The 27,772-nt window shown below is 48.1% G+C and overlaps 1 protein-coding gene across 1 annotated transcript; it reads right to left on the bottom strand.

The window, feature by feature from the left end:
* Nucleotides 1-240: 240 nt before the first annotated feature.
* Nucleotides 241-27,772, bottom strand: LOC128417255 (TBC1 domain family member 20-like; the record flags this gene model as incomplete). The annotated part of the gene is made up of 8 exons (XM_053395675.1): nt 241-1,816; nt 2,753-2,937; nt 5,236-5,377; nt 6,145-6,246; nt 7,715-7,901; nt 8,033-8,113; nt 22,867-23,055; nt 27,736-27,772. Coding segments are annotated over 8 exons (1,185 nt in total), but the record flags the coding sequence as incomplete, so codon positions are not given.

A 27,772-nucleotide genomic window follows, 5' to 3' on the forward strand; every position in this document is an offset into this window, starting at 1 on the left:
AAATCTGACTAGTAATTGACTCTGCTTCAGCCCTGGTGCCAGAATAGAGCCCTCTCCTCTGCACCCCAGGGCAGCAGGCTAGCTTAGGGCAGACAGCACACAGCTCTAGCTTCTTCCCACCCCTCAGAATCTGCCGCCAGAGGCAGCTGCCTCACTCTGCCTCATGGAACGGCCGGCCCTGTATGCAAGGAGGTGCAGCCAGGTTTCTTGTGCGTGAAAGTCAAGGCAGGCGGCCGGAAAATGAGAGCCCTTGCAGAGTTCACAGGAGCCCTCATTGGACTCTCTTGAAATCCAGGCACAGAATGAAGGTGCCCACAGGGAACTCCACCTCTGAAGGCAATCAAGAATTCAAAGCATATTCCAGGCAGTTTGGCAGCGGATCTCTCCCTACGGTTCATTTTGGTTAAACGGCTGTGTGCCTGTGTTCCTCCACTCCCTAGTAAATAAACCACTTATAATGGGACTCTTGGCTTTGCCTGGTCGTTCAGAGGCTCTGCAAACTCTCTCCTACTGGCACCTCCCGTGTGAGCCCGTCCAGTTGCACCCTGTGTTGGGTCGGCTGAAAACATTGATAGTCTCACTGGTTAAAATTGCCATTGGGCTCTGTGTTGGTCAGAGTAAATATCCCTTTAGGTTTGGGGTTTTTGCCTTGAGCCTGTATACATATCCGATCAGAAGGTTGGTGGCAGCACCCAAGGTTTGAGGAACCCTCGCCGCAAGGCTCTCACGCTGTTCTCCATCTGGGGAGAGAGGGGACCCCAGAAATGTGAAGATCATAGCAGGGCTTTGCAGACCTAGCAGGCACCAAACCCCAGAGCACAGGCGACTATTGCTTCCATGCAATTCAGATATGAATAGGAGGCTGCCTCATTCCATGTTAGACGCAGGTCCATCTATAGCTCAGTGGGTTGACAGCGGATCTCTGGAGTTTCAAACAGGGGATCTTTCCCAGGAACCCCACCCCACCCGACCCTGGAGAACGGCAGGGACTGAAACCAATCTGCATACAAGGCGGGCGCTCTAATCCTCAGCTATGCTTCTCCGCCCTGGGTCATGTGCAATTTGACCTCTCTATGGCAACTCAAGACGCCCGTCCCTGAATGTGTTGCCTGTGGCAATGCAGCTTTTGGGCAAGGAAGCCCGGAGCCTCCCTGTCACTGTTCAAAGAGAAGCCGTTACTGGCTGCGCGAAGGTGGAGACCCCAGCCCTCAATGCAGGCAAGGGGAACGGCAGTGGTGAAGCGAGGGGTCGAGCACCCGGCAGCCCCTTGGCAGCCTCCCCAGGCACTGCAACACTCACGGCATCTCTGCAGGGAATCGGAGCTGTTAGCGAGTGCATGCAAGCTGGCCAGCGGTTTCCACTTGCCCCTGACTGGCATTTTGGCTGCCCCTTGCCCTGCAGAGCATTCCAGGCAGCCAGGAGTCTTTGGATCAGAATCATAGAGTTGGGTGGCATTTGAGTTGATCCCTTTGCTCAGGGCAGGGAACCCAGAGCTAGGGCGCCCCCAAGAGGAGGTCCTCCAGGTCCACTGGGCATGACGTCTTCTGCTCCAGGTCAGAAGAGCTGCAGGAGGAACTCGGGAGCCCACTCCAGGGCGGTCTGCGTGACGGCCAGTGCCGCGGCCCCCAGCGTGGCTGAGATGCCCCAGACTGCGGCCTTCACCAAAGGGCTGTGTTCGGCTGCAGGGAGGAGTTCACTCGCTTCCTCTGCCTTGCTGGTGGTTGAGTGTTGCTGCTGCTGCTGCTGGCGCAGGATGGCGTCTGGGCGCTGGCACGAAGCAGCCTGCTGGAAGGCTGAGAATGTGCCAATGCTGATGCTGGGAGGGGTGGAAAAGAGAGGGGCAGAAAATGGGTCAGTTGGGGAAACAGACAAACCTCCTGGCTGTGGGATGTAATCCACTGGGAGCAGTCAAGTACAACATTCCTTGTTTTCCTAGAGTGGACATGCAGGGGAATGTTTGGTCCAGCCAGTCGAACTTCCTGTTCCTCCTGGCCTGGAGCATCCTTTCTCGCATGGGACTAGTGGGTGGGCGTGACCTTAACTGTCCAGGTAACAAAAGGACAAGGCATGCTACCACTCTCTCTCTTTTCCATCTTCCTTTTGTCCTGCAAACTGCTGGACTGCTACCCTGCAGTCACTAGGGAAATCTCCCTTATGGGATAAACCTGTTTGCCCAAAGCCTGCCTTCTGGGATCACACTGTGCTCTGCCTGATCATGAGTAAAACTACTTTTTGTTACTTATGAATAAGACTGTGGCGTCTTTATTCTTTTGAGAGGGATTAAAAAGGGGAACATTTTTAGGACACATTTCAATATGGACAAACCAGATGGAATTGCTTATTGTCTTAAGAAACTCACACGAGTTTGCAGCCAGTTTTCTGCTGTGTGAAAAGGGGGATGAAACTCTGCTAAGTAAAGGAACTTGCTAGCGCAAGTTAGGTAGGATATTAATAACCAATATATCCTCTCCTGCCTCCCTCAACATTCCCACACTGGCAGGGTAGACTCTCTAACTTTTCACCTCTGACTTCCACAGGATTCTCTGTGCATTAAAAAAAACTTAGGAAGCTTTGGAGAAGACCAGCCATCTCCTCCCTCCCTTCGTAGCTGCGTGGAGCAGAAGGAGGGGAGGGTGGATGTTGCAAAGACAAGCAGAAGAGAGCCCTACCTCACCCCATGCATGCACACACCTCCTGGGGGAGGAACCCAGGATCACACTGCCCCTCCTCCTGAAATCCTGGCCCCTCTCACCTCTTCTGGAGCTCAAGCGCTGCCTGCTTGGCCAGCTGGGCATGGGGGAGACGTTGGAAGAGCTGGTGGGCACGGGCGATGAGGGTCTCGTAAGGCAGGTCCTGAGGGATCTGGGACAGGAGCTGGTGGATGCTGGGCATGTCGCAGTCACAGGCCAGCACCTCCTCTTCGCGGAAGAGGACAATCTAGATGGGTGGGAGAGAAGGGAAGAGAGAAAGAGGGGGCTGGTGAGCCCAGGAAGTGTTAGGATATTTCATTCCACCTTAAGAACAGGCGTGTGGAAGTGTGGCATGTCACATGCCTGTTTACACTCCAGCACAGCTTGCTGGGAACTTCCCTTTGTGTATAGCTTTTGCTTTCGCTGTCTTGCTTTGGATACGAAGGGGATCAGACATGTTTCCTTTTGTCCTGATGTTTGCTGAATAAACTGCTTGTAAATAGGCTTACACAGCCTCTCCTGCCACTTCTGTTGTGAAGCATTTACTCTGCTAATAATAATAATATTATAATAATTTATTATTTATACCCCACCCATCTGGCTGAGTTTCCCCAGCCACTCTGGGCGGCTCCCAATCGAGTGTTAAAAACAATACAGCATTAAATATTAAAAAGTTCCCTAAACAGGGCTGCCTTCAGATGTCTTTAAAGATAAGATAGCTGCTAATTTCCTTCACATCTGAAGGGAGGGTGTTCCAAAGGGCGGGCGCCACCACCGAGAAGGCCCTCTGCCTTGTTCCCTGTAACCTCACTTCTCTCAATGAGGGAACTGCCAGAAGGCCCTCAGCGCTGGATCTCAGTGTCCGGGCTGAACGTGCTCTAGCTTCTGAAGCTCGGGTCGCACATTCATGCTGATCCAAGGACTGGAGTTTGCCCAGCACACCGGCCGGTGGGCTGGAGCCAGCTGGGGGCCTGCCAATTGCCCCCGTTTCCTTGGTTGCATGCCAAGAGGAAGAGCATCTGCTGGGTCCGGCCAGTGGCCAGTCTCGCCCAGCATCCCGTTTTCACAGCGGCCAACTAGATGTCTGTGGAAAACCCACAAAGAAGACATGAGCACCAGAGCAACTCTCGCCTCCTGGGGTTTCCAGGAATGGGATTCAGAAGCACAGCTGCCTCCAGCCGTGGAAGCAGAGCAAGAGCCATCCTGGCCAGAAGCCATCGATAGCCCTCTCTTTCCCCTCCATGTTGCCATCCCTGCCTCATGTGGGAGGGAGCACTGGCGGAGGAAGAGGGGGCGGGGAAGCGCACCGCCCCCGGCACCACGATCCCGGTGGGGTGCCATCATGGCTGACACATATACCCCCGCGCAATACACACGACGAAAATTCCCAGCAAGCTGTGCTGGAATGTAAACAGGCATGTGATGCGCAACAGTTCCACACGTCTGCTCCTTAAGGTGGAATAGAAATCTTAACAGGCGCCACGCCCCCGCAGATGGTGCACCATGCCCCCAGGATGCACGCCATGACCCCCCGGGACGTGCACCAACCACGCCCCCGCCTGCTCTCTGCCCCTGGTGCAGGAGTATGAAACCATAGCTGTCAACTTACAGATTTGAAAATAAGGGAAGCCTCGGAAATAAGGGATCAGCAGCCAAAATAAGGGATTTTCCTGGCACAGGTATGTTCGATTTCTGAGCCCCTCCGAGCCAAAGGCAGAAAGCCCAGCCAGCAGCCAAACAAAGCCTCAGGCGGTGGTTCTCACAGCGCAGCAACCCGGCAAAGGGGATGCAGCAAGGGAAACCACCGTCACCTCTCCGCTGGGAAGCGCTGAGCAAAGGCGAGTCCCCAGGCAACGCGGCCGATTTGATTGGCACAAGGCATGCAAGCTCCACCCCTCAGTCGTTCTCAGACTCCTTATTGGGTGAGCAACGCAGCCAAGCAACACAGTTGGAGCCTCCCTCCTCCCTGGCCGGCAGGGAGGGAGGGAGAGGAGCTGCTTCCTTTGAAACCCGGGAAATTTAAGGGACATCATCAATAAGGGACACAGCAGCGGGGCACAGCACTGGGATAAGGGACTTTCCCGCCAAATAAGGGACGGTTGACAGCTATGGTATGAAGCTCCACCACTGGGAGGGAGTTCCATGGTTTAACTATGTGCTGTGTGAATAAGGCTTTTAAAAAATTCTGTCCTGAATATTTCAACATTCCGTTTCATGAATGTAATGAGAACAGGAATAAAACTTGTATTTCCGTCCACTTTCCCCATGCCAGGCTTCATTTTCCAAACTTGGATCATGCTGCCTCTTAGCACCTGGAGGGCACTAGACTGGCAAAGGCTTTTTTTACAAGGTTAAACTCTTGGGATACTAAATTGGAGTGCTAAACTCCACTATTGACCACAGCCATGAAGACACACCCACACTCAGTAGGTGTAAGAAAGCTCTGAAAGTGGGTGGGGGCACCAACGAGACCCCCCCCAAAGAGGAAACCTCCTTCTCCTGCGGGATGGCACCACCTGCCCATCGTGGCTCCAGTCTGACTTACCGCAGCGGCAAAGTAAACTGCCATGAGAGGGTGGGAGGCCAGGAAGAAATCATAGAGGCGAAGGATGTGCTGGAAGTTGGCGAGGACGTGGCCGTACCAGGTGATCAGCCAGCTCAGGGCAAAGATGGTCCCCACCTCAGCTCTGCAAGCGGAAGCAAAGAGAAGGAGTCACCACTAAGAAGCCCTTGGTCTCCAAATAGAATATTTTTTTTAATATCTGACGAAAACAAAGAAAGAAAGACAATAACTTGGAACTGCATGTGAAAAAATTGTAGAAATGATAATACAATGAGTCTAATCGGAAGCCAAATGTGTTTGTTTTGTTGTCTTCTTTTTCCTTCCCCCCTCCCCTCATTCCCCCCCTTCTTTTTCCTTTTCTTTTTGTGTGTGTCTCCTTTCTTGGTCTTTCTCTTTTCAATATGCTAAGAACGAGTTAAAGAGATAAAAGTGTAATATGAAAACTTCAGTAAGTTAAAAGTGATGTGTAATTTTTCTATTACTATTTATATATTGTTAAAATTGGTTAACTGTAATGAATTGATGGAGCAACTACTGTGGTTTTCTTCCCTTTGTCAGGGAAGTTTTTAATGTGTGACATCTTAGTGTATTTTTGGTCTTTGTGGAAGCCGCCCAGAGTGGCTGGGGAAACCCAGCCAGATGGGTGGGGTACAAATAATTTATGATTATGATTATGATTATGATTGAATTCTAAATAAAGTATTATTAAAAGAAGAAGAATATGAAGCCCTTGGTCTCCATCATTTTGGAATCTTCCCTCACACCCAAACCCACCTACAGTTTTGCAAATGCCCCCGTTTTTTTAAAAACCTTTCAGCCTTCCCTGCTTATATCTGATTGCACAAACGCCCACCCGCCCTGGGGCACGGGGTGGGGGTTGGGAGAAGGTACCTTTGCATGAAGTCATGGAGTCGAGGGCTCTCCTGCTGCAGAATAGGCATGAGGTAATTGAGGATGTGCTTGGTGCTGTCCATAGTGGGGTCCATAAAGTCCCTAGAAAGCAAAAGACGAGGAGGTGAAATCGGTCATGATCAAATGGGCACAAGATATAGGTCATAATATACAATTGGGAAAAACTTTGGAATCAGATTTAAAATTCACAGATTGCTGTCTTCTGAAAGAAAATTACATGGAAATGATGTATAGATGGTATATAACACCAGTACAGATTGCAAAAATGTATAAAACTGGGTCAAACACATGTTGTAAAGAAACGGAAGGGACCTTTTATCATATGTGGTGGGAATGCAGAGAAATTAAAAAATTCTGGGAAATGATATATAATGAGCTGAAGAAGATGTTCAAAATAACATTTATAAAGAAAAACCGGAGGCTTTTTTGTTAGGGATTGTAAGACAAGACCTGCCAAAGGAAAAGAAAGAATTTATTTATGTATGCAACAACAGCGGCAAGAGTCTTGATTGCACAAGGATGGAAGAATGAGGAAACCCCGACAAAAGAACAGAGAAATTAATGAACTATGCAGAACTGGCGAAACTGACATGCAAACTACGAGACAAGGACAACTGTGACTTTAAAGAAGAACGGGAACCTTTTGTAAATTATTCAAAAAGGCAACAAAATGAATTGGACTCCTTGGCAGGTTTTGAATAAACATACACAAATTTACTGAGGGTTAATATAGCAGACAGATAATATAAGGATGTATACAATTTTATAATATGCAGAAGTTAAAATTGGTTGAGAAATCAGAGAGAGGAGTTGAGGGAAGTCTTAGGGGGGAGGGAGGGAGGGTCTGTTGGGGAGGGGGGAGGGAAAAAATGGGGGGGATAATGAAGATGATCTGTTTGAATAATTTGTCATGTGAAAATTGTTAATAAAAAAACTTTAAAAAACAACAACATAAAGTCCCTAGAAAGAACATGGATGCTGGGGAGGGCCATGTTCAATGCTGCCACTTTCAAGAAAAGGTGTGTTTTCATCCTCTGCCACCACCGTATAGTTTAAAGCCATGGTTTTCCCAGCAGTGATGTATGGAAGTGAGAGCTGGACCATCAAGAAGGCTGATGGCCGAAGAATGGATGCTTTTGAATTCTGGTGCTGGAGGAGACTCTTGAGAGTCCCGTGGACTGCAAGAAGATCAAACTTCTCCATTCTGAAGGAAATCAGCCCTGAGTGCTCACTGGAAGGACAGATCCTGAAGCTGAGGCTCCAAGACTTTGGCCACCTCATGAGAAGAGAAGACTCCCTGGAAAAGACCCTGATGTTGGGAAAGATGGAGGGCATAAGGAGAAGGGGATGACAGAGGAGGACGAGATGGTGGGACAGTGTTCTCAAAGCTACCAGCATGAGTTTGACTAAACTGCGGGAGGCAGAGGAAGACAGGAGGGCCTGGCGTGCTCTGGTCCAGGGGGTCACGAAGAGTCGGACATGACTAAACGACTGAACAACAACTACCACCACCACCACCTCTTCCCTGTGCCCAGTCCAGGTGACGTACCTGAGATGCAGCGTGGAGAGCCTCTCCAGCAGAGCAACGGCCATGCGCTCGCCAGAGACCAGCAGCAGGGTCACAGCAATGTCGTGGTAGCCCTGGTAGTAGTGCAGCTCAGGGTGGGTCTTCAGCACGTGGAGGATGATGTCCGTCAGCTGCTCCTGGAGGGCCTGACGCTGCTCCTCATGCATGCCTGCGCAGGGATCAGGAGTGGATGGCAAGTGGCAAACACAGGCCATCGCCCTCCTTGTTGCCACGGGCATCTCCTCCACGGCTGCACCCCTTCATCCCTCCCCTTCCTCCCCTGCAAGAGACCCGTCTCACCTGGAGGAAAGCGGCGAACGGAACGGCGCACATCCAAGAGGACCTGGTGGCAATCTTTGTGGTTCTGGCGCACTTCCCGACCTGGGGGAGAAGCGAGGAAACGGGCTGTGGGTGGGGTGGCTCAGCCATGGGCGCCCACCGCCAGGCAGGAGGCAGCATGCTCTACAAGACCTCTTCGCCCGTCGTGCCAACTTTCATCCCCTGCCCCTGTTTTCAGCTGTGCCAGATGAAAAAGCACCTTGGTTTGCCACAAAAGGGCTGGCAAAAAACAAAACAGAAAAACCAGCAACCCACACATGCACAACATCCCAGCATGCCCTGCACCAAGATTTCCTTAACACAGGTGCCCAGATATTCTCAAAGACTCCACCCCATGATGGCAGTGGGCACACTGGCAAGGGCCCCTGAGAGTGGCCACGGGGACCATGAATCCTCTTCCTATCTCAGCTACTGTCAGGGCTGGGGTATAAGTAATAAAACAACAACAACAACAACAACAAACAACAACAATAAATAATAAGCAGAGTCGGGCAGAGAAGCAAAGTCTTTCTTCAATAAAACGGCATACAATTCACCAGCCTTTCCCGACAGGATCTGCTCTTTTGGAGCAGTTGCCAAGCCTGGAGGTCTTCTACCCACTCTCCGTCTCCTCCTCAGCCTTACTACAGTAGGAAAGGCAGGCTTCCTCCATTCTTCTGCAGCCCCTCCTCCCTCCTCTGCCTCAGTTTCTGAGTCTGAACTGCTCTCTGCAGCCGGCTCTCCTGGCTCACAAAAGCCTGTTGCCCCCTCAGCATCTAACCATTCCTCCCCCCCTCCCTCTGATCTCTCCTTGGTCTCCCAGCACCAATCCCCGGGCTCTGAGCCTTCCTCCTCTGAGGTTTCACTTGGGGGTTTCCTGGCTGGTGCCTCCTACCACTCCTGGTCATCCAGCCAGTCCCTGACGGCTACCAGGAGGAGACCACGTTTGGATGGCACAGCCAAAAAGAACCGTGCAAGGAGTTCCATAGCGGACGTTCAAATAACTTCAACTGTGCCTGCAAACTATGCCACGCTGGGTCTAGAAAAAAAAAATGAAAGCCAAGCTATAGATTGTGTGAACAGGGCTTTTCCTTCATCCAATCCAGGGCATGTCAGCGTTAGTTTCTGTTTGCCACTGAGCAGCTGCTTTTGGAGTCACAGGACTCTGTTTACATTCCAGGGATTCCAGGCTACTGGAAGTCTCACGGGAGACGGGATGTGACGTTAGTGGGTTTCCGGTTTCCTTTGTTCCTTTGCTAAGTTGCTCTCTGCTTTCACAGAGAGAGGATGTGTTTTTTGTCTGCGTAGTTAGGATAATAAAACTCTTTGCAATGTAGCCCAAACCTCTCGTCTCTTTCCTGTGCTGGAAACTCTGCTGAATGGAACGTGACTTGGAGCCTTATCAAAGGACTCGGGGGAAGAAAATGTGCTTTATCAGCTTGGCCAAGCGGAGATCCCGACAGTCAGAACACTGAATGACAAGATCTTCAGCACCTCTGATAACACTGTTTGGGAACAGAACATTATGCCCTAATTGACTTCCGGTTCAGCGTGATTCCGAGCCAGGCGGGGATTTCCTCCCAGAGGAGAATCCCGAGCTTTTCGGAGAAAATAGGGGTTCCACAGGGCGCAGTGGTCCCCTGAAAAGTATCTGGAGGGCGTTCAGATACACTGGTTCCCGCGGAGCCAAAAAGCGGACCTCCCGGCCGTCAGGTAACTCCGTTTTGGAGCGAAGAGTACGGCGGGGGGAGAAGCGGGCTGAGGGAAGCCATAGCTGTCTCCGAAATAGCGAAGCCCCGAGCCTGCAGGAGAAACGCTGGATTCTAAAAAAAAAAGAAATTCGAGCCTAAAAAAAGATAAATTTAAAGTGGATATTGCCTAAGGAAAGATTCGAAGAAGAGGAAGTCAAAAGAGCTCGATTCTTATCTGGAATCATCGTGGACGCAGAGATCTAAACAAAGCGGAGGAAAGTGTAAGTGACGCTAGCGGCTAAAGTTCTTCTCTCCTCTCTATTTTTCTGTGACTATATTTGAGGAAACAAAATAACTGGCAAGAGAGGAAAGTAGAGGGGGAGCAAAGAGACAATATTTTGATATTATTTGATACTTTCAGTCCTATTTTGTGACAGTGGGAAAGAAGAGGAATTTAGTTTCACTTTTGAAAGTTCTGCGCAACGGAGGACTCCACTGCGTTATGGCTTAGACGCCATTGCTCACTGTCTTTGTGTGCCTCAGAAGAGGAAGGGAAAAGAGGGCACAGCAACTGTGTTTTCTCTTCCCTTTAGAACTTCGATCCTTTACAACTTTTTATAGTAACTTTTATAGACTTTTACAGACTGATCACAATTGCCATCCTTTTTTTTTCTTCTCTTGTGGTGGGGGAGTTTGACAATCTTTCTCCCCCTTCTTCTTCTCCTTGTTCTTTTTTATTTATTTTTTATTTTTACTGGCGGCGGACTCCTGGTGGATGGGAGAGAAACTACAACTTGTTTTGCTGGCATTTGCTAGTCTTACTGGGCTGGTGCTTCGTTTTTGAATGCTGGATTTATATATTGAGGGGAAGAACTTTGGTCTGTTTGAATTTCCTTTGGATCCTTTGGTTGGCCCGAATTTCTGTGGAATTTAGCCCAATTGAGGGCAAGAAGATAAAGAAGATAAAGAGTGGTTCTAACAATTATATGTTATTTTGCAAACGATATTATAAGGAATAGCCTATTTGGAGGCATGAAGAATTGTCTTAAGTATCTGATCTGATTTCAGCTCAAACTTTGGATATTGCTGATTGGAACATAATTTGAATTTTGATTTCTTTTTGATGGAATTCTGGAATACCCTATTTAGTGGATTAGCCTAATTGGTGGCACCAAGATAAAGTCATTGGAACGTTGTTCTAGACAACTTATTATAACAAGTATAAAAAGTGTATGGAGCATTAAGGAACTTAATTGATTGGAACTGATTGGAACTGGTTTTGAGTTTTGTAAAATACCTGTAAAATTGAATTACTATTTCTTTTTATATATATATATATTTAATTGAAAATGTCTCATCCACCAAAGAAAGGTGGGGATGGGGGGACTCCGGCAGAAAGAAAGGGGTCTAAGCAAGAATCAGATTTCAGATCGGAAATTCTAAAAATGTTTGCAGAAATTAGACAAAGTGAGAAGAATTTAGAAACAAAAATAGAACAGGTGGACTTAAAGATAGGGAAAATGGATAAAAAAATAGATGAAACTGTAAATGAATTGAAAGGCCAAATTAAAGAGGTATCCAAAAGAACCCATGCGTTAGAGGAGGGAATGAAAAAGACGAAATTGGAAATGAAAGAACTGAAACGTGAAGATGATAAAATTAGGGTAGGTCTCTTGGAAACTAATAAATCACAAGAAGAAATGTGGGATGCGATTTCCATGAATGAACTTCGGCAACGGGAAGTCAACCTAAGGCTGAGGGGGGTCCCAGAAAACCAAGGTGAAACTATTAGACAAAAATTAGTTACAGAATTGGCACAATGGTTGGAACTCCAAGTGGAGGAGGTGGCAGGTACAGTACAGAATGCTTTCAGAATGAAAGTGAGAACGACCAAGGCAAGGAAATTTCCAGGGGATTGTTTGGTAACCTTTAAGGATAGAGATATGAGAAATTTAGTACTTCAGAAAAATAGAGAAAAAAGACTATCCATAGAAGGTAATTACATAATCATTTTTAAAGACATTCCAATTAGATTGCTAAAACGAAGAGACCCCTACAAGCCACAGGTGCAAATTCTCAAAAAGAATAATATAGAATTTAAATGGGAGTTCCCGGAGGGGATCTCCTTTACCTACAAAAACAAGAGACACAGACTGACCAGCCCAGAAGAGATAGGCAAATTTCAGAGGAAATATAAAGAACTGCTAACAGAGGAAGAAGAAGAACTTAAAGGAGCAACAGGAGGAGTGGACGTTAAAGGAGTGAAGGATTTGGGGGAGAAGAAGAAAATTGGAGAAGAGCTTGACGGAGAAGAAGAAGGAGAGGGGGAAGAAGAGGAAGAAGAGGAAGAAGAAGAAAGATTATAAAGAATAATTCAGAGGGGAAAAAAATTTTTTTTCTCTCTTTTTTGTAATTCGGAAACAAAATGGCGTTAAAATTATGGAATTGGAACATTAATGGACTGAATGATAAAAAAAAACGGAATAAGGTGGAACAATTTTTAAAGAAAAAAAACTTAGATATAATTTGTCTGCAGGAGACACACGTGGCGAAAAGACACAGGAAAATTCTGGTTAACAAAAGACTTGGAAACGAATTCATATCATCAGACAAAGGGAAAAAAAGAGGAGTGATTTTGTATATAAAAAGTAAAATTGAGGCCCAGCAAATTTTTAAGGATGAAGAGGGAAGAATTATTGCTGTCCAAATCAATTGGCAAGGTGAAAAATTAATAATTGTCGGGATCTATGCACCTAATGGAAATAAAACTGATTTTTATAAAAACTTGGAAGAAAAATTGTTGGAATATGTGGATCAAAAGATAATCTTGATGGGAGATATGAATGGGGTAGTGTCAACAGAAATGGATAGATTGAGAGACAGTAGAACAAAAGAAGGTAAACTACCCAAAACATTTTTTGAAATGGTAAAAGACTGCAACTTAATTGATATTTGGAGGCTAAGACACCCATTGGAAAAACAATTTACGTTTTACTCAGATTCAAATCAGTCGATGTCTAGAATTGATCAAATTTGGATTTCGAGTGAATTAATTCCAAGAATTACTCAAGTGGAAATTGAACCAAGAGTAATTTCAGATCATAGTCCAATTAAATTAGAACTTAAAGGCTTTGAAGAAAGAACATTCAGATGGAGAATGAACGAAGGACTATTTGATGATCAAAAATTTGTTCAAGAGGCTCAGAAGAAAGTGAATGATTACTTTGTGGATAACTGCAATAAAGGAACGAAGATGAGTATAGTATGGGATGCAAGCAAGGCAGTGATGAGAGGGTTTTTTATACAACAAAATTCAATCAAAAGGAAGAATAGAGAGAAAGAAAAGAAAGAGATCTTAAAACAAATTATGGAAAGTGAACAAAAGTTAATTAAAAAACCAAATAATATAAGAATTAGACAGAGTATCAAAGCTCTGCAAACTCAATTTGCAATGATAATAAACAAAGAGGTGGAATGGAATATTAAAAGATTAAGACAAAAGAACTTTGAATTTGCAAACAAATCAGGAAAATGGCTTGCTTGGCAGATCAAGAAAAGGAAAGAACAAAGTACAATAAATAAAATCAATGTGGAAGGAGAAGAGATAGTTAGTCCTAAAGATATTAGAAAAGGATTTTTGGACTTTTACAGACAACTGTACAGGAATAAAGAAAAGAACAGCATGAGGAAAATAGAAAGATACTTAAAAGAGAAAGAGGTGCAAAAGATCCCGACAGAAGCAACAGAAAGGCTGAACACCCCGATTGATATCGAGGAGATTAAGGAGGTAATAACAGAATTGAAAAATGGGAAATCCCCAGGACCAGATGGGTTTACAGCAAGGTATTATAAAGAGTTGAGAACAGCTCTGACGACACCATTAAAAGAAGTAATGAATAACATCTTAAAAGAGAGAGAGATTCCTGAGACATGGAAAGATGCATTTATAACTTTTATTCCAAAAGAGGATGCGGATCAAACACAAGTAAAGAATTACAGACCGATTTCCCTATTAAATACGGACTACAAAATCTTTGCAGGAATATTGGCAAAGAGATTAAAAAATGTTTTACAAGTAATTATTAATGAAGATCAAGCGGGTTTCCTTCCTGGCAGACAGATGAGAGATAATGTGAGGAATATAATAAATATTTTGGAATATCTGACAGCCAAGAATGAGAGACGAGCGATGTTAATGTTTGTAGATGCCGAAAAGGCATTTGACAATGTATCATGGGATTTTATGTGGAAAAATATAGAACATATGGAAATGGGGAATGATTTCTTTAATGGAGTTAAGGCAATATATACTGAACAAAAGGCGAAACTGATAGTAAATAACATGATAACAGAAGAAATTAAAATATCAAAAGGTACTAGACAGGGCTGTCCGCTCTCACCTTTGCTGTTTATAATGGTCCTGGAGGTCTTTTTGAGTTCAATTAGGAAAAATGAAAGGATAAAGGGGGTGACAGTAGGCCAAAACGAATACAAAGTTAAAGCCTTCGCCGATGATTTGGTTATAATGGTGGAAGACCCGATGAATAGTGTAACTGAAGTGTTAGAGGAGATTGAAAGGTATGGTGATGTGGCAGGCTTTAAGTTAAATAGAAAAAAAACTAAAATTATAATTAAAAATATGGACCAAATAACAACTGAAGTGCTGCAAGAACAAATGGGTATTGAAATTGTTTAAAAGGTTAAATATTTGGGAATATGGTTAACTCCGAAAAATATTGACTTGTTTCAAAATAATTATGTTCCGGTGTGGAATAGAATTAAGAAAGATCTGGAGGGATGGGGAAGGTTAAAGCTATCCTTTTGGGGTAGAATTTCAATGGTCAAGATGAACGTGCTCCCAAAGATGTTATTTTTATTTCAGATGATCCCAATATTAAAAGGAGTAACGATTTTTAAGGAATGGCAAAGAATGATCTCAAGATATATCTGGCAGGGCAAAAAGCCGAGAATTAAATATAAATTACTGACAGATGCAAAAGAAAGAGGAGGCTTTGCCCTGCCAGATTTAAAGTTATACTATGAGGCATCATGTCTTTGCTGGATAAAAGAATGGATAAAACTTAAAAATACCAAATTACTGGATTTAGAGGGCTTTGACATTAGATTTGGGTGGCATGCGCACTTATGGCAAGAGAAGAAAAAGGGTTACAAATCGTTCGAAAACCACATCTTCCGGAAATCGTTAATGGAAGTGTGGGACAGATATAAGAATATACTAGAAATGGGGGTCCCACATTGGTTATCCCCATTAGAGGTTATGGGAGTCAAGAAAATTAATATGAGGAGTAATTGGATTACTTATGGAGACTTGGTGGTAAAAGAAGATGGGAAATGGAGATTGAAACCATATGAGCAAGTAAAAGAACATGTATTTGATTGGCTGCACTACTATCAGATAAGTGATATGTTTAAAAAGGATGTGAAAGAAAGAGGATATAAAGAAAAAGATTCGAAATTCCAAACAGAAATTGTTAACAATGATTGTAAGATAATCTCAAAAATGTATAAAATCTTATTGGAATGGCACACGATGGATGAAGAAGTCAAAGCAGTAATGATCCATTGGGCCAGAGATTTAGGGTATAGTATAGATTTTGAAGATTGGCAAAAAATATGGAATGAAAACTTGAAGTTTACAGCATGTATCACGTTGAAAGAGAACGTCATGAAGATGGTATATAGATGGTATATAACGCCAGTTAAATTAGCAAAAATGTACAAAATTTGTAACAAATGTTGGAAATGTGGGGAGAAGGAGGGTACATTTATTCATATGTGGTGGGAGTGCAAGAAGGTGAAGAGTTTCTGGGAAATGGTACACAACGAGTTAAAGAAAATGCTGAAATATAGCTTTGTAAAGAAGCCAGAGACCTTCCTATTGGGAATAACTAAAAACGACATAAATAAGAGGGACTGTAAACTCTTTCAGTACGCAATAACAGCAGCGAGAATACTGATGGCTCAAAGGTGGAAGCAGAAAGAACTACCAAATCTGAAAGAATGGAGAGCAAAACTGTCAGGGAACTGCCATCTGAGACGCAGGAGGTGAAAGGGCTCACGGAGGGTGAGAGAGACCATTCAGCTGAGGAGGGGACCAACAGGGGGAGAAGTGGAGTTCCAAGGGAAAGTGAGTCGGAGGGAGGGCTCAGAGACACTTCGAGCGAAAATAGTGGGGAGGTTTCAGGACCTCCTGTAGGGACACCCACTCCTCGCCGGAAACTGTCACGCCGAGAGTCCAGAAGACGCGTTTCCGTTAAGGAGCTTTTATGCTGGAAGAAGTTCCGTAAACGCCCACTGTCCGATTCAACGAGCGACTGATGGAGCCATGCTTAAGGAGCTCCGTCACAGACAGAGGTTTGTGGACTTAGCCAAACTCTGAGGGACTAGGATTTTACGCACAAGCAGCTCACCATCCCATCACAGCAATCGGACAGTCCCTGAAAGCAGCTTGTGCAGAGAGGCATCATGAGCAACCCAGCCGGAGCCGGGGGAGCAGGAGGAGCTGGAGAGGGTCCAAGCCTGGAAGAAAGGTACAGGGTGTTGGAAGTCCAGCTAGCACTGCAAACGGCGAGGCTAGAAGAAAGGAGGGCGCAGGATGCAGAAAAGGCAAAAGGCGCTACACTAGCAAGAAAGATGCCAGGATTGGTGCAGAAGTTTGGGGGGGACCCCAGGAACTACCAAGCCTTTAGGACAGAGATGCAGTATGCTCTTGAACTGCAGTTTAACGACTTTCCCGACGAGGCATCGCGAGTGGCGTTTGTGATTGGCCATCTCGAAGGGGGGGCGAGAGACTGGGTTAGACCCCTGATGGCAGGGAATAGTGAAATGCTGAAGGACACGAGGAAGTTTTTTCGCGCCATGGATTTGATGTTTTCCAGCGAGATTGAACAGGGACTGGTGAGCAGACAATTGATGGCTTGCAAACAGGGGAGCCGATCGGTTCGTGAGTACTGGACTGAGTTTACAATGTTGATACATAAATTGGGATGGGACCTATCGGCGGAACCCATTCAAATGCTCTTTGAAGAGGGGCTTTGTTCGGCGGTGAAAGACGAACTTTCCCGGGCGCCCAGGGTGGAGTCTATGGACCAGCTGACCAAATCAGCGCTGACCATTGGAGCGCGCCAGGAGGCAAGAGCCTTGGAGAAGCGGGAGGGGAAAGGAGAGCGTTGGAGGGATTTCCGCATTCCAGAGATTCCAGAGCCGAGTTTCCCGCCAGGAGAGCCGATGGAAGTTGGAACAGCGCGCACGCGCGCAGTTTCAAATCCCAGTGAAGGGAGGAAGAAGGAGGGAAAGAGCGCCAAGAAATGTTATCTCTGCCAGCAGCCAGGTCACTTTGCCAGAGTCTGCCCACAAAGAAAGGAATGGCAAGGGATGGCGGGAGCTGTTGGGGGGAAGGAGGAGGGAGTCCAGGAGCCAGTAAAAGCCAACGCCTGGCTGCCACCGTCAGGGCACTGCAGCCAGGCCAAGGAGCAGTAAAAGTGCCCACCCCCGAACCTCCAAGACCAGCCCTAGTAATAGAGGTGTTGCTAGAGCTGGCAAACGGATACCCACTAAAGACAAAGGCGCTGTTGGACTCAGGCAGCTCCTGTAATTTTATGAGTAAGGAGTTTGCAGCTGAACACCAGATACAGACACTCCCTTTAAGCAACCCCCTGCAGGTGACCACGATCGATGGGAGGGAGCTGTTGGGAGGAGAAGTTAGTCTACAGACCGTCCCAATGGTTATGAGGGTGGCCAGGCACACCGAAAGGATAGCGTTCAATGTGGCCACCCTGGGAGGGGCTCCCGTCATTTTGGGAATGAGCTGGCTAGCGTTGCATGACCCGCTAGTGGGCTGGCATCAGAGAGTGGTCTCCTTTGGGTCAGCACATTGCCTGGAACACTGCAGAGAGGGAAAGGTGCCAGAAGGGGCAAAAGCCTTTCTAGCAGGGACGGAAGTGGCGGACAAAGGGAAGGTGCCCAAACAATACGCTGACCTGAGCAAGGTCTTCAGCGAAAGGGAAGCAGATAAACTACCACCGCATAGAGACTTTGACTGCCAAATTAACCTGGTCCCTGGGGCCCAGCTCCCCGTGGGCAAGCTGTACGCCATGTCAGACAGGGAAATGCAGGAGTTAAGGGAGTTTATTGATAAAAACCTGAAGAGGGGCTTCATCAGAGAGTCCAGAGCGGTGGGGGGGAGCCCAGTGTTTTTTGTGGACAAAAAAAACACGGATAAACCCAGGCTTGTAGTGGACTACCGGCGGCTAAATGCCGTGTCAGAACCAGTGACTTTCCCCATGCCCAGGATTGATGACATTTTGACCAGGGTGAGGAAGGGAAAGATATTCACGAAACTGGACCTGAGAGGGGCATACAACCTGATACGAATAAAGAAAGGGGATGAATGGAAAACCACCATGTTCACCCCTTTGGGGGCTTTTGAATATCTCGTTATGCCATTCGGATTGCAATCAGGCTCCGCCTGTTTTCAATCGCTCATGAACCATGTCCTGGGACCTTTGCTCTACAAGAATTGCGTGGCCTTCCTCGATGACGTGCTGATATATTCAGAGAATGAGGAGCAGCATGTAAAGGATGTCAGGGAAGTGCTGAGCCAGCTGCAAGCAAACCAGCTGTGGGTGAAATTGGAGAAGTGTCAGTTTCACACCAAGGAGGTGGAATTCCTGGGGTACCGCTTATCAGACAAGGGATTAGCCATGGATCCAGGCAAGGTCCAGGCGGTGCTGGAATGGAAGACACCGAAAACGAAAAAGGATGTGCAAAGGTTCTTAGGGTTTGGGAACTTTTACCGTAAATTCATCAAGAACTTTGCCCACTTAACGGCTCCCATCATGGACTGTCTAAGCAGCAAGAAGAAATTCGTTTGGACGGCGGAGGCGGAGCAAGCATTTGAGGAATTGAAAAGGGCATTTGCTTCGGAAGAACAGCTCCTGCATGTGGATTTACAAAAACCCATGAGAGTGGAAACTGATGCCTCAGACCGGGCGGTGGGGGCGGTGCTGCTTCAGCCAGGGAGCAATAAGTCGGAATGGAGACCGTGTGCCTTCTTTTCGCGTAAGCTGAACAAATCCGAGAGGAACTACACCGTATATGACCAAGAACTACTCGCCATTCACGAAGCGTTCCGGAGATGGAGACACTTACTAATTGGCGCACAGCATAAGGTGCAAGTGTGTACGGACCACAAGAATTTGGAGTATTGGAGAACGGCACGAGTGCTCAACCAACGACAAGTGAGATGGGCCCAGGAGTTCTCCAAATTCCATTTTGAAATCTGCTATGTGCCAGGTCCAGAAAACATCAGAGCGGACGCTCTCTCTCGCAAACCTGAATATTTGGAGGGGGAGGGAGCGCCTGAAGAGAGACATATTATCCCAGAGGACCACTGGGTGTGTGGGGCGGCCTGGGTGGGGCAAAGAGAACTGGTAGAGGGAACGGTAAATGATGAATACGCCCAGGATAAGCTCAGAGGTTTAAGGAGAGAGGGAGAAGACCCCGGAGGTTTTGAAGAAAGAAACAGGGCATTGTATTACAAAGGGGCACTATATATACCCGAAGGGGAATTGAGGGGGAGAGTACTCAAACAGCTGCACGACAATCCCACAGCGGGGCATTTTGGGCAACACAAGACCATGTGGTTGGTGACCAGGGAGTTTTGGTGGCCCAAGGTGAGGGAGGATGTACGGGAGTATGTGAGAAGGTGTGACCAATGCCAGAGAGCCAAAGGAGAAAGGCGGGCACCAGCGGGGTTATTAGAACCGTTACCCACACCAGAACGACCGTGGGAGGCGGTATCGATAGATTTTATGACTGATCTGCCTAAATCCCAGGGGAAAACCGCCATACTAGTCGTAGTAGACCTGTTAACTAAGATGGGTCACTTTGTAGCTTGCTCACATGCAGTCACGGCGGAAGAGACAGCGAAATTGTTTGTAGAACATATTTTTAGGCTGCATGGCGCCCCCTTGAGGGTGGTCTCCGACAGAGGGAAACAGTTCACGTCCAGATTCTGGAGGAAACTTATGAGCTTGTTGCACGTAGAGGTCAACTTTTCGACTGCCAGGCACCCTGAGACCAATGGGCAGGCGGAGAGGGCAAACGGTATCCTCCAACAATACCTGAGGTGTTATGTCAATGACAGAGAGAACGATTGGGTCGAAAAGTTGGCGCTAGCGGAATTTGCTTACAATAATGCAGAGAATGTGTCCACCGGGATGAGCCCCTTTTTGGCTAATTATGGGTGCCACCCCAGGGTGTTTCCAGGGGGAGGAGGGGAGAGATGGAGTGTCCCGGCCGCTGAACATTTTGTAGAAGAAATGGAAGCGATCCATCGTCAACTCCAACTCAACTTAGAAAGGGCCAAAGAAGAATATAAGAGGCAGGCAGACAAGAGCAGAAGGGAAGGTGAAACCATTAGGGTGGGGAGTCAGGTCTGGCTATCAACCCAAGGGTTGCCGTTCAAGGGGGGTTGCAAGAAATTGAGACCCAAAAGATTGGGACCATTTGAGGTCATCCAACAGGTCAACCCAGTGGCTTTCAGACTCCGGTTACCGAACCACATGAAACTGCACCCAGTATTCCACAGGTCATTACTGTCATCATATAGGGGGGAAGGTGAAGGGGTATCCACACGGGGGCCAGCCATAGAAGAAAGGGAAAGCAGCAACCATGTGGCGGAAATCATCGACTCCAGGTGGAAGGGTAATCAGGTGGAGTATTTGGTCGCGTGGGAAGGGGAACCGGAGTCGGAAAACACCTGGGTGACGGCAGAGGAGGTCCGTGACGAGATCTTGATCGAAACGTTCCACCAAAGGTTCCCTAGGAAACCTCAGCCAGTAGCGAGGTTCCGGAGGGAGTACTTTGGCACCACCGACGATGAGGAGGAACTGGAAGGATTCAGGGAATCGGAGTTGGAAGGAGGAACAGACTCCGATGAGGAGGAGTACTTGGAAACCGGAAACAGCAAGAGGTGGAGGGAAGTGTTCGAAACTTCGGAAGATGAGGGAGGTTCCTTCAGGGGTTTTGCTCCCTCGCCTCCCGCAGAGGAGGGGAGGGAAGGGGGTGAAGGGGGCCCTGGAGGGGAGGTGGATGTCAGGGAACTGCCATCTGAGACGCAGGAGGTGAAAGGGCTCACGGAGGGTGAGAGAGACCATTCAGCTGAGGAGGGGACCAACAGGGGGAGAAGTGGAGTTCCAAGGGAAAGTGAGTCGGAGGGAGGGCTCAGAGACACTTCGAGCGAAAATAGTGGGGAGGTTTCAGGACCTCCTGTAGGGACACCCACTCCTCGCCGGAAACTGTCACGCCGAGAGTCCAGAAGACGCGTTTCCGTTAAGGAGCTTTTATGCTGGAAGAAGTTCCGTAAACGCCCACTGTCCGATTCAACGAGCGACTGATGGAGCCATGCTTAAGGAGCTCCGTCACAGACAGAGGTTTGTGGACTTAGCCAAACTCTGAGGGACTAGGATTTTACGCACAAGCAGCTCACCATCCCATCACAAAAACTAACAGATTTTGCAGAACTTGACAAATTAACCGGGAAAATCAGACTTCAAAGGGACCATAAGTTTGTAGAGGACTGGGGAAAATTTAGAGATTATTTGAAAACTGTATGTGAGGAAAATACAACGCTAGTGTGTTTCAAAGAAGCTTTGTGAAAAAACAAGGAATATTGCAAAAATGTAAAAGAGGATAGAAAAATGTATTAAAAGGCGATATTATAATTAAGGAATGTGAAGATAGGAATTCAATTATGGATGATTGTCAGAGGGGTTGAGGGAGGTCCAATAATATAAAATATGTGATGTTAAAATTGTATGATTGGAGATATTATGGAAAATTTAATAAAATATTTATAAAAAAAAAAAGAACATTATGCCCTAATTGACTGCTTCTGAAAACAGCCTGTTGTGTCCTTAGCATGTGCCACAGCAACGTGCCTTGAATCAGACTCCGCCCACCTTGTGCCTTCCAGGTGTTATGGACAACTCCCATCATCCATACTGCCTGGGTGCGGGATGTAACACAAGCAGTCAAGTTCAACACTTCCTGTTTGCCAGAGTGGACACACAGGGGGGATGATACTCCAGCCAGGAGGACTTCCTGTCACAGCTGGTCTGGAGCATCCTTCCCCTGCATGTGACCAGGTAGATGGGCGTGACCCCGGGAGACCCCATAAAAGGGCCAGTCACGCAGCCATCTTCCTCTTTGATGCCATGACCTCTTGATGTCTTTTGCTGTCTGCTGGCTCTCAGCCAGCAGCACATGGGTTTATATCCCTACATGGGATTAACCCACTCTCATTTCTGTAACTACAAGCTAAAAGCCTGCCTTCAGGGAACCTACTGTGAACTGAATGGAAGTAAACTTCTTACCATTATTTCAAAGAGAAGACTGCTGTGTCTTTATTCTTTTTAAGAGGGAACAAAGGAGATGTACCAGGAACAAACCCAACCTGGACAGGCGAGATTGGATTGCTTAAGTGAAGAGATTCAAACAAATCTACCAACACACCCTGGCCAGCACTTTCTGGAGCTCCTGCCCTCGGGCAGAAGCTATAGAAGCATGATTCGTGGCACCAACAGGGTAAAGAACAGCTTGTATCCGTGGGCTGTTAGGCTGCTGAATGAAAAGATAACAACAGGGCGACTGACTTTCGGGAATTAAGGGAATTAAGACTAAGAGAGCTGAGTGGGGGGTGCTTGTGTAATCTCACTGTGTACAAGTTGTACAAGTGACAATAAAGTATTTCAATATATTCTGGAATGTACTCTGCTATTGACTCACTAGCGTGAGGGAGGGAGGATAATATTTATTCAATATATCCTCTCCTACTACCCACAAAATTTCCACGCTGGGGTTGCTGTGAAATGGCATCGTAGAAACTGGAACATGCTGGCCTACATAGGCAAAAGCAGGCCACAGGGTTTGACCACTGCTGGGATTTCACAGCCTTGGGCATTCCAGAAAAACCCCAGGAGGTTTCTCAAGGCCTCGACGGTCACCCAGGCACTGCTGGGGAGCTGCACCCAGTCCAACAAGATACACCTCGCGCCAGCCTTTTCAAGAACTCTTCCTCCTCTCCTGTCCTGGATGCCATACCTGGCTTGGGCGGCAGGCTATACACGTTCACACCCAGGAGTTTGGGCCACACCTTCCGGCGGATCTCGTCCGTGAGGAGCCCGCCCTGGCTCAGCGCCGCCGCCCGGAGGCTCTCGACATCGACGGGGTCTCTGGTCAGGGCCTGGTGGATCAGCAGTCGTTTCTGCTTCTTCTGCAACCCAGGCGGCTCTGCGGAAAGGAGGGGGAGAATGACAGGGGTCGGTGCCAAAGGCTGCGGCAAGGGCCTCTGCACCCACACCCAGCCCAGGCTGGATGGATCCTCTTTGGAGGGTGGTCTGGCGCTGTCCAAGGCAAATGCCAGTGAGGAGCAGCCCGTGCCAAGGACCATCGAGCAGACCAATGCCCTCTAAGGACACGGCAGCCCAGCCTCCTCCTCTTGGCACAGGTGTTGGTGCTGACCTTGAAAGCCCTAAATGGCCTCGGTCCAGTATACCTGAAGGAGCATCTCCACCCCCATCGTTCTGCCCGGACACTGAGGTCCAGCTCCGAGGGCCTTCTGGCGGTTCCCTCCCTGTGAGAAGCCAAGTTACAGGGAACCAGGCAGAGGGCCTTCTCGGTGGTGGCGCCTGCCCTGTGGAAGGCCCTCCTACCAGATTTCAAAGAGAAAAACAACTACCTGACATGTAGAAGACATCTGAAGGCAGCCCTGTTCAGGGAAGCTTTAAATATTTAATGCTGTATTGTTTTTAACACTCGATTGGAAGCCGCCCAGAGTGGCTGGGGAAACTCAGCCAGATGGGTGGGGTATAAATAATAAATTATTGTTATTATAAAAGGAGAAGAGAAGACTCCCTGGAAAAGACCCTGATGTTGGGAAAGATGGTGGGCACAAGGAGAAGGGGACGACAGAGGACGAGATGGTGGGGCAGTGTTCTCGAAGCTACCAGCATGAGTTTGACCAAACTGCGGGATGCAGTGGAAGACAGGAGTGCCTGGCGTGCTCTGGCCCAGGGGGTCACGAAGAGTCGGACACGACTAAATGACTAAACATTATTGTTATTACTATTACTATTACTATTATTATAGGCCCTTCAAGGAAACAGGGGCAGAAGCAGCTTGGATTGCTGCTACTTGACGTTATGCAGCGTTGCTTAATTGTTTAAAAACCCACGTGCCACCTGGTATATGCCAAGGAGAAAGCCCCTGTCCGCAGGGATTTTCCAAGGCCAAAAAGAAGCCCTTGAAATGCCTCTGGTCCCAGGAACCTGTTTGAACCCTAGAATGTGGGACAATTGGGTGAATATTTTTATCTGGATTGACTCAGCAGTTGCTAGGAGATGCTTGGGAACAGCAGCCCCAGAGAGCCAGGGGAGGCCTGAACTATTGTTGCTGCAGACCTAGGCTGAGATGAGATGGCAGGCTCTCTCCCTGGGCTCAGCTGAGAGGCCTAAACTTTTGGCTCCTCCCCTCTTCAACTGTTTCCATTCCAGCTTGTCATTACAAGAACTCTGCAACTAAGAACTAATTCACGGGGTTGCTTTTTTTCCTCCTCCCTACCAACGCCTTTTCCTTTCGTGTCGTGTCTTCAGCCGGCACTATCTCATTACGGATGTTTGCAAGCTGTTCCTTTTTCAGGCCAAAAACTACATTTATTTATTAGATTTATTAGATTTATATGCCGCCCTTCATCGTGAGATCTCAGGGTGGTTCACAGAATAAAATACAATTGAATCTCAACAGTAAATGCGCGCAACACTTCTTAAAAATAGAAGTAACACTTTAAAAAAAAGAAACGCAAGCTGGGAACCATGAAAACCTACTTGGCAGCTGCAGGAATGCTTTCAAATATGCCCAATTTAATGCAGGTAGAATGGATTATTTCCCAGATTCAAGTGGGAGCCCAGATGAACGACTAAATGTCCTGTTTTCTGCTCAGCAGAGGCTTCCCCATTCATCTCTGCCTGCTAACATGAGCTCTGAGGCCTGAATGTCAAGACCATGACCCCCCCATGTGTCATGGGGCCAAGGGACACCCCCTCGACTGCATCAAGGGACTTCAAAGGAGAAGAGGCCTTGGGGGCCTTGGGTGGCCACAGAAAGTCCTGGCTGCTGCTGCTGCTGCTGCTGCCAGCTCTGGCACCTTCTGCACAGAAGTCCAAATCCGGAATGAATCAGGGAGGGAGCAGCAGCCAAGCGAAAGTGCCAAAGTCAAGCGGGGGCTATAGGCCAGAGTGCAGGACAAGAAGTGGGGAGAGCCAGGTTCAAATCCTGCGCACCTCTGAAAACCACCTGCTGGGAATCGCAGACGGACAGTTGTGGACATTCAAAGAAGCTGGAAGCTTCAAGACGGATAAAAGAAACCACTTCACACAGCCGATAGACGATGGAACTCCCTCCCACAGGAGCGAGTGAGGAAGGAGAGAAATTCCTGCCCAGTTCAAAGCTTCGAATCCTAGGCAATCTTCCAGGCATGGCAGAGCAGAGTTAAACTGTGGAACTCACTCCCACCGGAGGCAGTGATGCCACCAGCCTAGATGGCTTTAAAAGGGCATTGGACACATTCATGAGGGAACAGAGGGCGATTGGTGGCTCCGAGCCAGGATGGCCACACTCTGCCTCTACAGTTGGAGGCAGCCATGAATCATAGCTGCTGGATACCACAAGAGGCAAGAGAACTCTTGTGCTCAAATTCTGCTCCCAGGTTTCCCACAGGTCACTGTGAGAACAGAATGCTGGACCTGGTGGACCCCCTCATCTTTCTTTTCTTTTCTTTAATAAGACTCATCTTACTTTCTTAAAAAAGGTAAAGGGACCCCTGACCATTAGGTCCAGTCGTGACGGACTCTGGGGTTGCAGCGCTCATCTCGCTTTATTGGCCCAGGAAGCCGGCATACAGCTTCTGAGTCATGTGGCCAGCATGACTAAGCCGCTTCTGACAAACCAGAGCAGCGCACGGAAACACCATTTACCCTCCCACTGGAGTGGTACCTATTTATCTACTTGCACTTGGTATGCTTTTGAACTGCTAGGTTGGCAGGAGCTGGGACCGAGCAACGGGAGCTCACCCCGTCGCGGGGATTCGAACCGCCGACCTTTTAATCGGCAAGTCCTAGGACGCTGACTAGGAGACCCTCAGCCTGTGATGGTCCCTAGCCTCCCTCAGAGAGCTGTTGTGAAGATCTGCATCTGGGGAAGAAGGAACATTGCACCCCGAACTCGTAGGAGGACGGGCGAGATGACAAAATAATGGGATCAGCAAAGATATTGCCTTTGGGAGCAAGCATAACAGCCCAGAGCCCACCAGCTGAGCTCTGCCTACTGAGCACGCAGGATTCTGTGCTTCTGAATATTTGCTAATGGCCACTTAAATCCCAATAAATTTCCCAAGTAAAGGCCCCTGTGGGAGTGACTAGCCTCCCTCGGCTGAGGACTAGCCGCTTGTCATTCTGCTTATTGCATAACTCTAAGCCTCCTTCCTGGAGTCATCTGGGTCAAAGGATCCAGCGGTTGAAGCAGCAGCAGCAGCATCCACGGGTGCTGACGGTGCACTGCAGGGCTGCATCTGCCACCAGCATCCCTCTACTGGGCACAGCAGGGAACAACTGGGTGAGATGGAGCTCCAGGCCTGCTGTTGCATGGGGGGGTCAGGGGGGTCAGGCAGAACACCTGCTCCGCATGCAGAAGGTCCCCTGCTCCCACGGAACCTCTCTCCAGGGAGGGCTGGGGAAGACTGCTGCCCAGGGTGGCCTAGATGCAAGCCGAGGGCCCGGCGCTCAGCAGAAGGCAGCTTCCTGCATTGCAGCAGGCTGGACTGGATGACCTTGGGGGTCCCTTCAGGGCCGGATTTGGGTTTGATGAGGCCCTAAGCTACTGGAGGTAACGGGGCCCTTTATATGTCCAGCTGTCCTTTGTCAACACTGTTTTCTGTGTTGAATATATGCTATAAGATAGGGACGCGGGTGGCGCTGTGGGTTAAACCACAGAGCCTAGGGCTTGCCGATCAGAAGGTTGGCGTTTGAATCCCTGCGACGGGGTGAGCTCCCATTGCTCAGTCCCTGCTCCTGCCAACCTAGCAGTTCGAAAGCATGTCAAAGTGCAAGTAGATAAATAGTTACCGCTCCGGCGGGAAGGTAAACGGCGTTTCCGTGCGCTGCTCTGGTTTTGCCAGAAGCGGCTTAGTCATGCTTGGAAGAACTGTCTGCGGACAAACATCAGCTCCCTCGGCCAGTAAAGCGAGATGAGCGCAGCAACCCCAGAGTCGGCCACGACTAGACCTAATGTATACTAATTATATACTACAGTGGTACCTTGGGTTAAGAACTTAATTCGTTCCGGAGGTCCGTTCTTAACCTGAAACTGTTCTTAACCTGAAGCACCACTTTAGCTAATGGGGCCTCCTGTTGCTGCTGCGCCGCCGGAGGACGATTTCTGTTCTCATCCTGAAGCAAAGTTCTTAACCCGAGGTAATATTTCTGGGTTAGCGGAGTCTGTAACCTGAAGTGTATGTAACCTGAAGCGTCTGTAACCCGAGGTACCACTGTATATGGTAATTGATGGACCTAATCCAAAGCCATTTGCCACTGTTGCTGTATGTAGGTTTCGTTTTATTATTATTTTTATCTGATATTTTGGGAAGGTACATCCAGGGTTTCCCCCCCTTTTAATTTTTTGGGGGGCCCCCAAGAGAGTGGGGCCCTAAGCTAGAGCTAGTTTAGCTCAGACGTCAATCCGGCGCTGCCCTAGAGCCTCCCCAGGGCTCCCTCCTTGCAGCCGTCGGGGCTAGAGGAGGAAGCCGAGCTCCTTCCTCCGTGCCCGGCAGCCCATCCCGGGCAGCCCCGCGGCTGGCAGCGGCTCCCCAGCTGTGCCCGGGCTGCAGCGGCTCACCGGGCCCCCGTGCGCCCCTCTCACCTCCTCCTGCCGCGGCTCCTCCTCCGCCGCCGCCGCC

The sequence above is a fragment of the Podarcis raffonei genome, chromosome 7 (assembly GCF_027172205.1).
Source record: "Podarcis raffonei isolate rPodRaf1 chromosome 7, rPodRaf1.pri, whole genome shotgun sequence".
Lineage (NCBI taxonomy): Eukaryota > Metazoa > Chordata > Lepidosauria > Squamata > Lacertidae > Podarcis > Podarcis raffonei.